This window comes from Pseudonaja textilis, chromosome 5 (genome assembly GCF_049901715.1).
Source record: "Pseudonaja textilis isolate UNSWEBS1 chromosome 5, rPseTex1.2, whole genome shotgun sequence".
NCBI classification, from domain to species: domain Eukaryota; kingdom Metazoa; phylum Chordata; class Lepidosauria; order Squamata; family Elapidae; genus Pseudonaja; species Pseudonaja textilis.
Genome location: NC_141994.1, coordinates 41,937,076 through 41,952,264, shown reverse-complemented (window position 1 = coordinate 41,952,264; position 15,189 = coordinate 41,937,076). Strand labels below are relative to the sequence as shown.

General features: G+C 36.2%; 1 protein-coding gene across 2 annotated transcripts in view; it reads right to left on the bottom strand.

Moving 5' to 3' along the window:
- CFAP54 (cilia and flagella associated protein 54) overlaps positions 1-15,189 on the bottom strand; it is a 130,429-nt gene that overhangs the window by 11,561 nt on the left and 103,679 nt on the right. For both annotated transcript variants that reach the window (XM_087934630.1, XM_087934631.1), the window contains exons 60-67: positions 14,758-14,866; positions 14,429-14,540; positions 9,006-9,095; positions 8,195-8,336; positions 7,006-7,188; positions 5,446-5,654; positions 1,604-1,786; positions 932-1,038 (exon numbers count right to left, since the gene is read on the bottom strand). In XM_087934630.1, coding sequence (XP_087790756.1) covers positions 932-1,038; positions 1,604-1,786; positions 5,446-5,654; positions 7,006-7,188; positions 8,195-8,336; positions 9,006-9,095; positions 14,429-14,540; positions 14,758-14,866 — 1,135 coding nt within the window. The remainder of the gene's footprint in view (positions 1-931; positions 1,039-1,603; positions 1,787-5,445; positions 5,655-7,005; positions 7,189-8,194; positions 8,337-9,005; positions 9,096-14,428; positions 14,541-14,757; positions 14,867-15,189) is intronic.

Below are 15,189 nucleotides of genomic sequence, written 5' to 3'. Positions count from 1 at the left end.
TCGGCGAGGTCCCGCTCGCCATCCTCAGGCTGGTGCTTTCGGCTGCTTGCACTGGCACGAAGCCGAAAGTAAAAAGGTCACCAAGATACTCTTAATCTTACACGGAAAAAGACCCGAACACATCTAGACCTACATACCTGTACCCGTGAAAATCTACATATATATATATATGTTTTCTTAAGTTTTCGCGGGTACTTACATGTATTCAACTTTGTTCGGGTATTTTCCCACGTCATTATAGTTGTGCTTTAAAAGATGTGGGATAATACCCAAACAAAGCTGAATACCATAGATAGATAGATAGATAGATAGATAGATAGATAGATAGATAGATAGATAGATAGATAGATAGTCTTAAATGTAAATTATGTTATCTTATAATTTTCTGACATAACTTAGATTATGTTTAATATTAAAAATATGAGCATTTCAGATTTTTGGCTGGTAAATGATCCTGGTTTTATAGATGCTACCTGTACTTTCTCATTTCTTATTTGATAAATGTCATCTTCTGACATTTGATCTCCAGACTAATTTACTTATTCATTACTTCTAAATTCCCCAATGTAACACCACAGATGTTTCTTCAGTTTGCATTGGCTGGAATCCAAAAGCTAATGATTAGTATTCTGTAGATAAAGTACTTAATTCCCACTTTCCTCTCATACCACCCTTAAAGTCACCCTTGATTATCAGATAACAAGGTTTGGGGCACTGACAATGTAGCTGGAGGAGAAATAGAAATTATAACCTATGGATAATGTGTCACATATGTGGTCCTGCTGTGCATAGGTTATTTGATTTTGTTACTGCTTTGAACATTGATAAATGGCTGTTTTGACTATGCTTGTTAACCTTGACCACAAAATATCAACAAGGCACACATTTTGTATGAAATCAAACATACAAGAAACAAAACAAATTAAATTACCTGTTTAGTGGAATCCACAAATAACCACAGTTTATGTAAGCTGAATTGAAAGAATTGATGTTGATAATTTTGATAGGTTTTATATTATAAGCAAAAATGAACAAAACCTGCACAAAGGAGAAATATTGGCTTAATATTATTGTTGAAATTGCATGTTTAATAATAATCACAACATGATCTATATATGTTACACTTTTGATCCTTATATAGTAATATATTAATAATTAAAGGAAATGTGCATATAGCTTAATGCTTATCTGATCGCCCATCCAACAGACAACCTCTACTGGATCATATGTCAATGACCAAAATGATGTCAAATAATCAAGTACTCTCAGGTCTCTGACCCATTAATCTTAAAAGGTTTCAGATGACACTTATGGCAACTGGAAAAGGCTTAAGATCCAAATCTCCTGGGAAACCCTGCTTGAATAGCTTATTTTTTTCTTAGTTGCTTGCTTGCTGCAATTTTTCTTTTAATCAATTTTACCTGTAATAGAAAAATAATGTGGAACATGCATCATGTACAGGGGACAATATAGGCATGTTGAATATATTTGTCACCTTGAGTTATTTACAAAGATAATAAATGTGGGATATAAACTAAGAAATAAATGTAGTAGATATGCACATCAGTTCTTTATAGTTAAAGCATAACATTTGTTATCATACCATAGTCTCTTCTTCATTTGCTGATTTTTCCAAAGATGGAAGGTACCACTGCACACAAAGTTCCTTCATGGGAGAACAGGTTGCTTTGTTGTCTGAATGCATGTCTATCTCAGAAGTAAAAGTACTGGAAATCATTTTCATAGATGGCGTTCTCTGTGAAATTCCACTTGATCCTAGAGTTCCCTAAAAGTTATATAACCCTTTATAAGAATATTTGACTTCATGTTTAAAACAATAAATTTGCTACCTACCGTGTTCCTCCAACAATATGGCCTCCACCAATAGGAAGGCCCACCATGATTAATAGGCATGAGGTGAAATTAAGCCCCGCCCCCAAAATGTAGGCCTATTTAAACCATGCATTTTCCCACCATTTCTCACATCGTTTGTTAGAACTACACGAGGTGAAGAGAAATGGGGGGGAAGGGCGTGGGGATATGGGGAGAAAACTTGCTTTTAGGAGTGCCCTGCAGGTAGCCTAGGCTAGAATACCCCAATAGCCGATACAAGCTCCCTGAAGGTAGAGTCCCCAGCCGCTTCAGGGCGTGGTGTGGCTGCCCATGTCTCCTCGCCTTTAGGCAGTCTCTTTCGGGCGATGGAAGCTCCCCAAATACAGTCACCAGCCACTTCGATCGGCTGGTAGAAGCAGCCTCGGGGTGAGTGCACACACACACTCCCCTCTACACAAGGCCGCTTCTATCGGCAGACGAAAGCTCCTTTGAAGGCAGAGTCCCCAGCCGCTTCAGGGCAAGGCATGGCTGTCCATGTCCCCTCACCTTTAGGCAGTCTCTTTTGGGCGATAGAAGCTTCCCAAATGCAGTCACCAGCCACTTGATCGGCCGGTAGAAGCGGCCTCGGGGCAAGCGCACACACACACTCCCCTCACCTGAAGCCGCTTCTACCGGCTGATCAAAGTGGTTGGTGACTGCATTTGGGGAGCTTCCATTGTCCAAAAGAGACTGCCTAAAGGCGAGGGGACTGGGCAGCCATGCCACCGCCCTGAAGCAGCTGGGGACTCTGCCTTTGGGGAGCTTTCGTTGGCCGATAGAAGCGGCCTCGCAGCGAGGTACGTGCATAAGGGCCACTCTAGGTGGGGGAGGAAATTAAGTCACCCCCGAAAAGACAGCCTCACCGTTTTTTCAGGGGTCAAAAAAAAATAAGGCCCGGCCTTATTTTGTGAGAAACACGGTAATACTTCTAATAATTTGCTACAAAATAGTATTTTATTATGATAATATGCATCCAAGATATGCTTATCCTTTAAATAGTAGTATTGGATTTGGCAGCGAGAGCTATGGACTATAAACATAAAGCTTTTGGTGTGTCCCTGCACAATAGACACAATGCCCTTGCTGAACTTAATATTTATATTAAGGGGACAGATTCAGCTCTTTGTGATGACAATAATGTCTCAACTGAGCAGGAGGTTGTGTTTCATGAGGAAGTTGTTTGGGTAAGAGAAGATGTGAATCAGGTATTGCAAATCAGCCATGTGAGGTGAGCAAGGTATCTAAAAAGAGAAGCCATCTTCTGGTGACTCAATTTAGAAGGTGTCAATTTAGGAAAGGATGTGGAGGTTTTGAAAGAGATGAGGTGTCTACCTCATGCTACTGCCAGCATAAAAAAGAGACACTTTGTTAAGATAGTCAAGAATGCTAGTAAGAACTGTGATGTTGATGTTGTTATGCATCTTGACACTAAGACCAGTTACTTGGCACTAACTCTAGCCAAAAAAACGAGTTGTACTTTCTGTGCAGAAGGATTTCCAGAGCATGGGATAGGAATTTAGCATTCTGCAGTCTTACTTTTTCAGAGGTTTTACCTATATATAAGGAACAGAAAGGAACAGGCCACAAATAGCCAACACTCCAGAAGATAAGCTCAAGGTACAGAAGTTTCTCAACAGACTTGAACACTGGGCCCTATCTAACATAATGAAATTCATAGTGAAAAAAATAAAATTCTCACCAATGTACCCTTGGTAGGACAGTGGTTAGAATGCAGTATATAATTCCACCCACACCCTGGAGTTCGATCCTGACAGGGATTGAGGCTGACTCATCCTTCTGAAGTCAGTAAAATGAGGAACTAGATTGTTGGGGGTAATATGCTGACTTGGTAAACTGCCATAGGGTAGTATATAAGTGTAAGTTCTATTGTTAAGTTCTAAATTTAGGCAAGAAAAACCAAATGTACAGGATACCTGGGTCAAAAGTAATAACTGTGACAGTGACCTTGGAGTCCTAATCCTGGAGTCCTAATGGACAGTCACTTAAATATGAGCCAGCAGTGTGCTGCAGCTGCCAAAAAAAAGCCAGTATAGTGCTAGGCTGCATTAATAGAGGAATAGAATCAATATCACTGAAGTGTTTGTACCACTTTATAATGCCTTGGTAAGACCACACTTGAAATACTGCATCCAGTTTTGGTTGCTACAGTATAAAAAAAGATGTTAAGACTTTACAGAGAGTGCAGAGAAGAACAACAAAAGTGATTAGGGGACTGGAGGTTAAAACAGATGAAGAATAGTTGCAGGAACTGGGTATGTCTAGTTTAATGAAAAGAAGGACCAGGATTGACATGATAGTAGTGTTCCAATATCTAAGGAGCTGCCACAAAGAGGGAGTCATCCTGTTCTCCAAAGTACCTGAGGGCAAAACAAGAAGCAATGGATGGAAGCTAATCAAGGAAGGAACCAACTTAGAACTAAGGAGAAATTTCCTGATGGAACAATTAATCAGTGGAACAATCTGCCTCCAGAAGTTGTGGATGCTTCAGCACTGGAGGTTTTTAAGAACAGACTGGACAACCATTTGTCTGAAATGTTATAGGGTTTCCTGACTGAACAGGGGGTTGGATTAGAAGATCTCCAAGAACCCAACTCTGTTAGTCTATTATTCTATTTGTGTTGATTGAAAAATCATATATTAATACACTCAGAACTTCAAAACAGCTATACAAATGTACTTGTTCGATGTGAAGCGTTGCTCATTATTCACCTCATCTTCCACTTACTTTCAACCCAAAATAAAATAAAATAAAATAAAATGTGACAATTAGAAATAAGATGGTGAAAACAATTTGCTTATTTAAGGCTCTTTTATAAGAGAAATAAATTTCAAACTTTTAAATTTGAAACTCAAGAATACTAAGTTTATATCCCATGGCTTAAATTGGAAATTAATCCATTCAAATATTTTTTTTCATATCAGGAAAACTCATTATATAATTGTAATAACAGATTTGTTTGTTCTTTTTATGTATTTTGTTGTATATTTTTCTTTCCTTAAGGATTTGTCTAGTAAATGTTCACATATCACTCATTTTACAATATTTTATGTCTGTTTGAAATGGGACTATAATAACAACTATTAGAAACAGACTTCAGGCATTTAAAATACAACCTATATAACAGATGTATTAAAAATGTCAAAAAATCTTTTTCCTACCCCCCCCCCCCAAAAATGGTAAAAGATAGGCTTCATTTATTAATCAAATTTATATGGCTGCCCATTTCACCAGTTTAAAAAATTACTTGATATTGCTCAAGTAATAAATTAATTCTTCACAGCACAGGCAAATAATGACCACATCATAATCATATCATAATCATATATTTTCTTTTCTATTGTAAATTCTTTTTATGATTTATGTGATGGTTCTTAATATTTAATAAAACATATTTCTATCCTGATGTCAAAAAACCAAAACAAAACCCCTTTGGCAGCTTTTGTAGAATAAATAAATCATATAATAATTTTATTAGATATCTTATATATTTTACAGACAAATGGAAAATTATGTATCAATACATTTTAAATTATAATTAAATCTCAAGTTACCTTTCCAATTGCAGTCATGCTAAAGAAAGGCTTCTCCAAACCATACAGCTGTTTTGGAGGCTCTTGAAGACAGCAGCCAGAATAAATGGGCAAATGGCTTTTTAAAAAAGAATGAAGTCTTGCCAAGCGCAGGGCAATTGTTGTGTCAAACACTGAGGTGTACAGCACATCTTCTTTAGCAAATAAGCCTTTTCCTGCTTTTGGGACAGCTGTGGAAAACAACAGTACAGGTATGTATGTATGTATGTATGTATGTATGTATGTATTCATTTATTTAGCTGGAATTTTATAGCAATATGTATGATCTACCATGTTATAAAAATTACAAAATAGCTTACCTGCATTTCAAAGCAGATTTTTTGAGACATTACTAATCATGAGGAATAAATCAAAGTAATAATATCTCACATGAAATTATAGTGTGTACTTCGGTAACTTTCAGGCCTGCCATCAGTTTTTCTCGGATCTTGGGACATTTAGAAACATTAGTGGTAAGTCCTAGGCCATATTTTTTCTTAGAATCGTTGATTCATTTAAATCACTTCTATTTACCCTCTCCTTATTTAGTGACCAAGTCTTGTTCCAAAGACTTGGTTGTTAAGTGAACACCTGAGACAGGAGGAGACACTGCAAAGATCACTGGTTGCAGCTGTGTCATCTTGATAAAGTTCTCTCATACAGCTACCCAGTGTTACTCTCAGTCTGGCATGTATTAAAAATTGATTGTAAATGCATACATTTTCAGAAAATGAATTTTATTATTATTGTATTTGCAAATGGCTGCTAATTAAAGATAGTTGCTAAATATGGAGTGGTGTATTAGTCTATATTAATCATCATGAATTCTTCTTGCATTTTAGTGAAGTCTGTTCCACAGAATTATCTAGAAATGCTAGACCAAGCATGTCCATAATGTGGCCCACATGTGGCCCTGGGCAGCTAGTAATACATCCCCACAGGATCATAAACTTTTAACATTATTGTGTGATTTATATACATTAACTATATTATATACTTCATATGTGACCCAAGATCATTCTTCCTCCCTCAATGAGTCCAGTCAAGCCAAGAGGTTAGACACCCATGTACTAGACATTGTACTCAGAGGGTTAATATCTTTCTTATGAAAAATATCAATTCTACATTGATTTAAAACACTGTCCAACACTACTATCCCTGCTATTCCATTTGTACTATTTATAGTAATCTAAGTCTAAAGCCTACAAGCAGGTCAAAAGTGGAGGGGATTCTGGGAAATTGCATGATTTCCTAATGTTCCTTGGTATTTGTGTACAATGGCTAAATTAAGCGGAAATAAAAAATCCTTTACAAAACTGCATTTTTAAAAGGAAACACCTTATTAATACATGAAAAGATGGGTGATAATCCATAAATTTAAAAATGCAGCATTTTTATACTTAGGAAAACAATCAAACAATAAAGCTAGTTTCGTTTGTGTAATTTTATCAAAATACTGATTCTGGAATATGGGTATACTATTTTATAGAAACAATAGACCTGGTTGTAGCATAATATTAAAAGTTTAAGATATATTCCTACCAGCCAGCGGAGTCAGGTTCAAAAACCTGGTTAAGTATGTATGGTAGCGTAGTACATGAAGCCAAGGTATTTCCAGTCTGCCCTGGCTTTCTTTAGAAGCGACTCTTTCAACTCCATTACTTTCTGATTTTGTCTCTTGTACAGAACACACCACGGGAATTTTATAAGTAACTTCATATTTTCCTAGAGTATGGAATATTTGAAAAAAATTAAATAAAACACTGTAGCTACAGTAAATTTTAAGGATTTATACTATGCTAAATTTAGCAATAGAATTAGCTCTAATACATAGGTGCAGAGCTCTGGTCAGAGGTACAGAGTTGTAATGCAGACGTGTAATACACAGGCAGTGTGTGATCATTTTCTTCAATGGATAAATGTACAAGTATAATGTTTTTAACTCATTGTTTAATTGGATTCTGTATATCGAATTTTAGATGTGCGGAGAACAGATCATATTTTGGTTCACATTTATGCCGAATATTGAAAATTCATAAGGATTCTCAAAATTGTAAGCCCCATTGTCTCTGTTCCTGTAAGCATATTTTGGGTAGCCTATCAGTGCTACCCAATAATCCTCTGCCAATAGTGAAGGCTTTAATTATTACATGGCTATCTTACGGTTGTTGACTAATCTGGTTTCAGCCATTTCCTTCTGATCGTGCCAAACTTAGCTGTCTAAATCCTGTATCTTGTAATATACACACTTATGTAAACCAATATCTTTACTGCATTTTAAGCAACAGCGTGATTGTTTTTTTCCTCTAAGTTTGATCATACATTTGCTGTATATTTTAATGATTGCTTTATTTCAACAACTGATAGCATTATGAAACAACTTATTACTGACATGCAAACACGTGAAGTTTGAGATCAAAAGCATAATAACATACTACCAATACCATTTAACAATAGTTCTATAGGGATAACTAGAAAATTAATTAAATTATCTCAGCCAGAAAAATATTGCAGTATTTATGAACAATATAATTGAAATTAGATTTATATGGACTTGTTTAGGGCTATAAGAGGCAATTTTTTTTCTTATTACTTAAAAACAAGAAAAATATCCATTTTTGTCACTGTGCCTTTTCCCCTCCGTCACCTAAAATGGACAGTCATGACACTCTAATTCTCTATTGTATCAACATTTAGACCAGGTAACAATATAATATGAAAAAGTAAATACCAGACAAAAAATCTTTGTAAGAAGAACTGAGATCCAGAAGAGCAAATTCAGGCATATTTTGTTGTATTCTTTGTCTCATGTGATACAATTTAACAGCCTTTCTGCCAGTTAATTGCTGAGAGGTCAGAATTGCTTCACTGACCTAGATTTAAAATAGTAAACTTAAAACTAGAAACATATACAAACTACTGTACTAGACTAATTAATCTTCTAATCGGAGTCAAACGTTGAGGTGAACAACCACTGTTAAACATACTAAAAGAAGATTTCTGATTCTATACTGAAGAGAAGCCTTGAAATACAGTATTTAAAATTTGCAAATGATAATTAGTAAATGAACCTTTACAATGTAAAATAATTTGAACAGCAACATTGCTGAAACCAGCCATTATGATTTTGTCAGTTTTAACATATCTTAATGATGCAAAAATAATCTTAAAATTGAAATAACAACACTTGTCTAATAAAGGTAATCCTCATTTAGTGACTTACTGGGGCCAGCAACTAAGTTATTAAGCAAAACAGTCACTAAGTGAAACAGTGATTATGTATACAATCTTATTTTAGCTTTCCTTTGCTTTACAGATCTGTGAAGTCACAAATGTGTGGATTTGTTATAAAGTTACTTTTTCATCACTGTGAACCATTGCTAAACAAAACGATCTGCATATAAAAGATACAAAATACTGCCATTATATCCTTCCTTTATTCCTTTCAAAGTAAATTATAAATTCCCTGTTTTTCCATTAGAAAGCTACATGGAAAAAAAATAAGCGAAGATAAATCAGATTTAACAAAAAACACCACAAACCTGTGCAGCACTTCTTACAGCAATCCAGGCTTGTACTCTGTACATTTCAAGAACAGTAATATCTGCAGAAGTACTTGGATGTCTGTTAAGCTAAATGTAACAAAGATTGATTCACATTGGTACAAAATGATAAATTATGAGAAAGAGCATCTATGTACATTTAAAAAATTATCCTACAAGAAAAACTTCTGAAATGCTATGAAAATACAATCAACCTTAATGGAAACATATATATCTACTCCAAGGCTGTCAAACTCCCAGACCATGGCCAGATGTGTCACGTGCTGACCACACCCACACCTGGCTTAGCAAAGGGGGGAAAGTTCTGGTACATCACGTGACACTGCCATGATGCTGTGATTTTGACACCCCTGATCTACTCTGAAATAAACTTTATTGATTTACTCAAATGTAAGTGTGTAGAAAATTACCACTTAATGGTTTATGTTCTTTTTCCTTATGCTCTGTCCCTTAAATGGAACAGCACTTTTGTTTGCTTGTTTCAGAAAGGTACCTGACATTCATTCAGTTCCCAGCAATTTCAGTACAGAATAAACACTCTGAAACTGTGGCTAAGACTCCTCAATACGGTGCTAAAAAGTACTATTGTACCCTCAAAAAATTTCCCAAAGGTCCCTGTCTCACATGACATTATTTTTTTTAAATTCTTTTCATTTAAAAAAACAAATTTAGCATGCTGCAAACTGAAAGATGACAGTAACTGAAAGTAACTGAAAGTAACTGATGAAAGTAACTGAATTTTACTTCTGAGAAGGCCTCTGGCATCAAAAACCTTCTTAGAATTTAAAAATGTTAAATAAACGCGACACAATGTTTCAGTGATAAATATGCTTGCATGTTTACTCCAAATAAAATGACATGCCAGAATGGCAAAGAGCAACTAGGATGGAGAAAGAATTAAAAATAAATATATTTGCAATAGTGGTAAATAAATATATTTCATATTTCAAGGAAGTTACACATTTTCCAAAATGTCCTAGGCATTAAATATCACACTTCAACCACTAATATCATTTAATATAGTAAAGTAACAGCTTTGTTCTCTCCTGTTGAATCACTACACTCCTGTTGAAATTTTGTACATTATTCTTTTAACTTGTTGGGCCAATTCCTCAACTATTTTACCCATGGCAGACAAGAGGGACATTTTGTATTTTTTGGCTGCTAGCACTGGTTATCAGAAGCTGTGAAACCAAGACACATGAGCAGTTGAAATTATGCTGAACAGCTGGCATTTGAGACAGGGAATTAATTGTGCAGATTACTGTGGTACTGTGGTTACAACCTGGCTTTACCTGAAGCAACGCAGTTTGATGATGATAATATTTTATTAGCATGCAAACAATAAAAAGGTGAACACTAGACTCCCAGAAAAGCATTAACAGCTTGTTGAGCAACCTTGAGTAAAGGCAAAATGATTTACGTAGATCCCACTGGGTGATCTTTTATTATTTTTCTTCCTACTAGGTTAAGATGCTATCTACACTGCTCAAACAAATAAAGGGAACACACGAATAACACATCCTAGATCTGACTGAATGAAATATTCTTATTAAATACTTTGTTCATTACATAGTTGAATGTGCTTACAACAAAATCACACAAAAATTATCAATGGAAATCAAATTTAGCAACCCATGGAGGTCTGGATTTGGAGTTACACTCAAAATTAAAGTGGGAAAGAAACACTACAGGCTGATCCAACTTTGATGTAATGTCCTTAAAACAAGTCAAAATGAGGCTCAGTAGTGTGTGTGGCTTCCACGTGCCTCCTTTATTGAGGATGTCTTGCTAACTGCCTCTGCTTTCCACCTGTTGTCTATTCCATTTGCACAACAGCATGTGAAATTGATTGTCAATCAGTGTTGCTACCTAAGTGAACAGTTTGATTTCACAGAAGTGTGTTTGACTTGGAGTTACATTGTGTTGTTTAAGTGTTCCCTTTATTTTTTTGAGCAGTGTATATTATCTCAGAGATGTGATTGGTGAATAGAAACAATGTAATTTACTGGGCCACAGTTCTTGTCTGATTCTTCCCCCTATTGTCATTCTCGGTCTATTTAGCTTCCTGTGAATGTTTTCATAAGGCCACTTTAAACAGTTCAATTGAGGGGTGGGAGGGAGAGACGTCCAGTTTGGTAGTGAATGTAGGGTATCTTTCCCATGAGAGTGGGAACTTAAAGTATCCTAAAAATATAACGGCAGGGTATGATGTGAGAAACTTGGACTTTCCTGAAAACAGCAGCTAATGAGAAGGAAATTTCCTTCCAGGTAGTCTATCGAAAGAGTCAAGTATTTTTATTTAGTTTCAATTACTTATTGTTGGTGTTAAGCCAATCACAGGCTAGTTTCATGTCTTCATATTAGATTACCAGTAAACCAATATATTTACAAACAAAGTGGCTTCAAAAAAAAGAGTTCTGGTCTCTTTTGCAGCCAAAGGAAGACAGAGAAATGTTAGGGAGCTGACTGAAGGAAATGATTCCACAGACAACTAGCAGAATCCATTGGAGCTACAAGATCTCTTGGTATGGAGCAGATGATTTCAGGCCAGTTCTGCAATGCCCATTTATACACATTATCTTGATGTGGGATATTCAGGAAAATATCATAGCATTCCAACTATTCTTGAGCTGGGTGAATTGTGGAAGGGACAGATAGAAGAGAGGCCTGTAGATATATGCTCAGAGACATATTAATAGATTGTCCTCATACCAGGCAAGGGAGCTATGTGGATTTGCACTTAGATACATCTGGCCCTTTCAATTCCTGGCAAATAAATGGGTAAGAAATGGAGATAGTGACAGATTTTATTTTCCTGGGCTCCAAGATCACCACAGATGGGGACTACAGCCAAGAAATTAAAAGACGCTTGCTCCTGAGGAGGAAAACTGTGGCAAATCTAGACAGCACACTAAAAAGCAGAGACATCACCTTGCCAACAAAAGTGTGCATAGTCAAAGTGTGCATAGTCAAGGTTTTCCCAGTTGCAATGTATGGCTGTGAAAGTTGGACCATAAGAAAAGCTGAGCACCAAAGAATTGAGGCCTTTGAACTATGGTGCTGAAGAAGACTCCTGCGAGTCCCTTGAACTGCAAGGCGATCAAACTGGTCAGTCCTAGAGAAGATTAACCCTGACTGCTCTGTAGAAGGCCAGATCCTGAAGATGAAACTCAAATACTTTGGCCGCCTAATGAGAAGGAAGGACTCACTGGAGAAAAGCCTAATGTTGGGAAAGATTGAAGGCAATAGAAGAAGGGGACAACAGAGAATGAGGTGGCTGGATGGAGTCACTGAAGCAGTAGGCATAAGCTTAAATGGACTCCAGAAGATGATAGAGGATAGGAAGGCCTTGAGGATTGTTGTCCATGGGGCCACAATGGGTCGGACACGGCCTCGCAACTAACAACAACATTCTACATCAATATTCCAGGGATCAGCATAATACAGTTCTTCTCAAGCTGAGGTCCTTTCAGAGGGTCCACAAAGTTAAATAAATATTTTGACATTTCTGAGTCTTAATTTCTAATACAGTATATATTGATAAATTTAACCACATAAATCAAGGCTCCTTGGAGTTGTCAATCAATTTTCAAAAATATAAAGTAGTCCTGAAACCAAAAAAGTTGAGAACTGCAGGGTAATATATGTAGTAGTGTTTGTAATGTAATACCGTATTTTGTGTGTGTGTGTGTGTGTGATTTTTTCGCAGGTATTTATATGTATGGCATATAGGTTTCTTCAGATATTTTCCCATGCCTTAATATTTGTGCTTTTATTATAGCGACATTTCAGCAGAATCTTATCTGCCATCCTCAGGCTTGTGTATTGGGTTCTTTTTAATCTTGTGTGTCAGGCTTGGCAGCCATTTTTTGTTTGAATTTGGTGCTGGCTTTCTGCTTTATTTGAATGGTTTTTTCCTCATCCTGATTGGCTGGGAGTCTAGGTCTGTTTTTATTGGTCTTCGAGTTGCTGTCTTCTTGATTGGTTGGCAACATTGTGTTTTGTGCATTGGGGTTTCTTAGTGCAGCTTGGTTTCTTGTGAATGGCCGATAATTATTTATTAGGAAGCTAGGTTTTATTTGGGTAGCTGGCTGAGACGTGTTTGGGCTGGAGGTATTGGGGGGGGGTCTGTTTGTGTCCAGGTGCTTGCCTGGATTGTGGTATAGAGATTTTTTTGTTTGTGAGTGCAGGCTTCCAGATGATTGATAGACTGGTGGAGTCATCTCTTCTATTCATGCTATTAGGTCTTTTATCAATTTCTATGGCTTCTCCAAAGCTTCTGTGGCCGGGGTTTTCTATAGTAGCTAGGGTTTTGGTGCCATTGAAGTCGATGCTATGACCTATGGCTTTCATATGTTGGACGAGTGAGGAAGTGTGTTCCAGCTTTTTTATTGCATTCTTGTGTCCTTCAAGACGGGTACTTATCCTTCTGTTGTCCTATGTATGTGGCAGGGCATGATGCGCAGGGTACTTCATATATGCCTTGGTTTTCTAGGTCAATTTTATCTTTGGGGTTTCTTAGGATGGCTGCTATTTTTTTGTCCATTTTGAAGGCAGTCTTGATGTGATGCCTACGTAGTATCTTGCTGATTTTGTCTGTTGTTCCTCTTATGTAGGGCAGGACAGCTGTTCAGGTTTGTTCATCTTCTATTGTGTTTCAGTGTGTTTTTGTGGATCAGGTCCGTGATTTTGTTTTTGTGGAACCGTTAGCTATCAGTATTTTGGTCAGGGTGCATAGTTCAGTCTTTATATATGCTTTGTCTGCCAGGCGTTCGGTTCTGGTTATTAGTGTTTTGGCTATGGAGTTTATTTGTGCTGGGTGGTGGTAGAATTGAGCATTTAGGTAGTGGTTGGTGTGTGTTTTCTTCTGGTATATTTTCTTCTGATATATCTATATAATATATGCAGAAGTGTCTGTAGGAGTTAAGTAAATAAAATCAAATGATAATAACAGCAGCATGATTATAGATCTATCTATCTATCTATCTATCCATCCATCTATCTATCTACCTACCTACCTTTCTCCTCATTTGCTCTTTGCACCATGGCTCATTGAGCAACCACAATTAGGAGCAGCAACTAGATTGTTAAATGGAGCAGTTGCTAGGATTGGTTGCAAATTTCTTTTTTCCCACCATTGTAAATGTGAACAAGGGCTGCTGTATATATAACATTGATTCTTATACAACAACGATAGGATTTCAATCATGTTACCTTGCTCACTGTCTTGACATTTTGACCCCTCAAATCAATTCAACTTCATGTAAACCAGATGCAGGAGCTTTGCAAAAATCAATAACAATGTCTCTATATTCAGGCATATATCTTTATAGATCTGTAACATAATACTAAACTTGATGTTTAAATATATGGTTAGCCTTAAAAACAATTATACATACCCTCTGCTTAAATGTTCTTCCTTTCACAGTACCTGAAGTAGGAGACTCTTCCTTGTTTGTACATAAATAAAAGTAAAGCAGTGCTATCTCCATGTATGATCTTCTTATTAATCTTCAAAAAATAAATGAAAAAGCAAGGAATCCAAACATCTTATGTTAGCATTTGGCAAACACTTAATTTATATTTTTAAGTGAATAAGTTTTATTCATCCAAGCCTTTTAAATGTCTTATGGTCTGGACTTTTCAGGGTAAATTGTATGTTTTAATTATTATTTTCTTTTAATTGACATACTAGTCTAAAGGACATAGGGGGAAAAAAACTGCTCACCCATAGTGCTGGTAACTCAGCAGGCTTAAATTTATGGCATCCAACAAGCTGTCAACAGCTAATTCTGATTTATTAAGACCTAATGAATCAAGTTGTCGTTCTATTCTTCCTAAAAATGACATATATGAATTTATTTAAAGAGATTTGTTTTTTCCTGATAGAGCTAATAAAGCAGAATATTGTTTTCTTTTCAGTTATATTTTCTTAAGAATTTTTTTAAAGGCAACGGCAAAGAAAAGAAAAATAAAACACAAATGAGGAAATGGAATTTACAAGTATTCAAGGAATTAAGTTTCAATGTTAAATATTTCATTAATTATTTTTAAGTAACTTAAACTATAGAAAACTACAAACTACAGATTACAGAAAACTACAGATCACTGATAAAATCCACATGATATATGAATATCAATAGTAGGAATCAACACAATA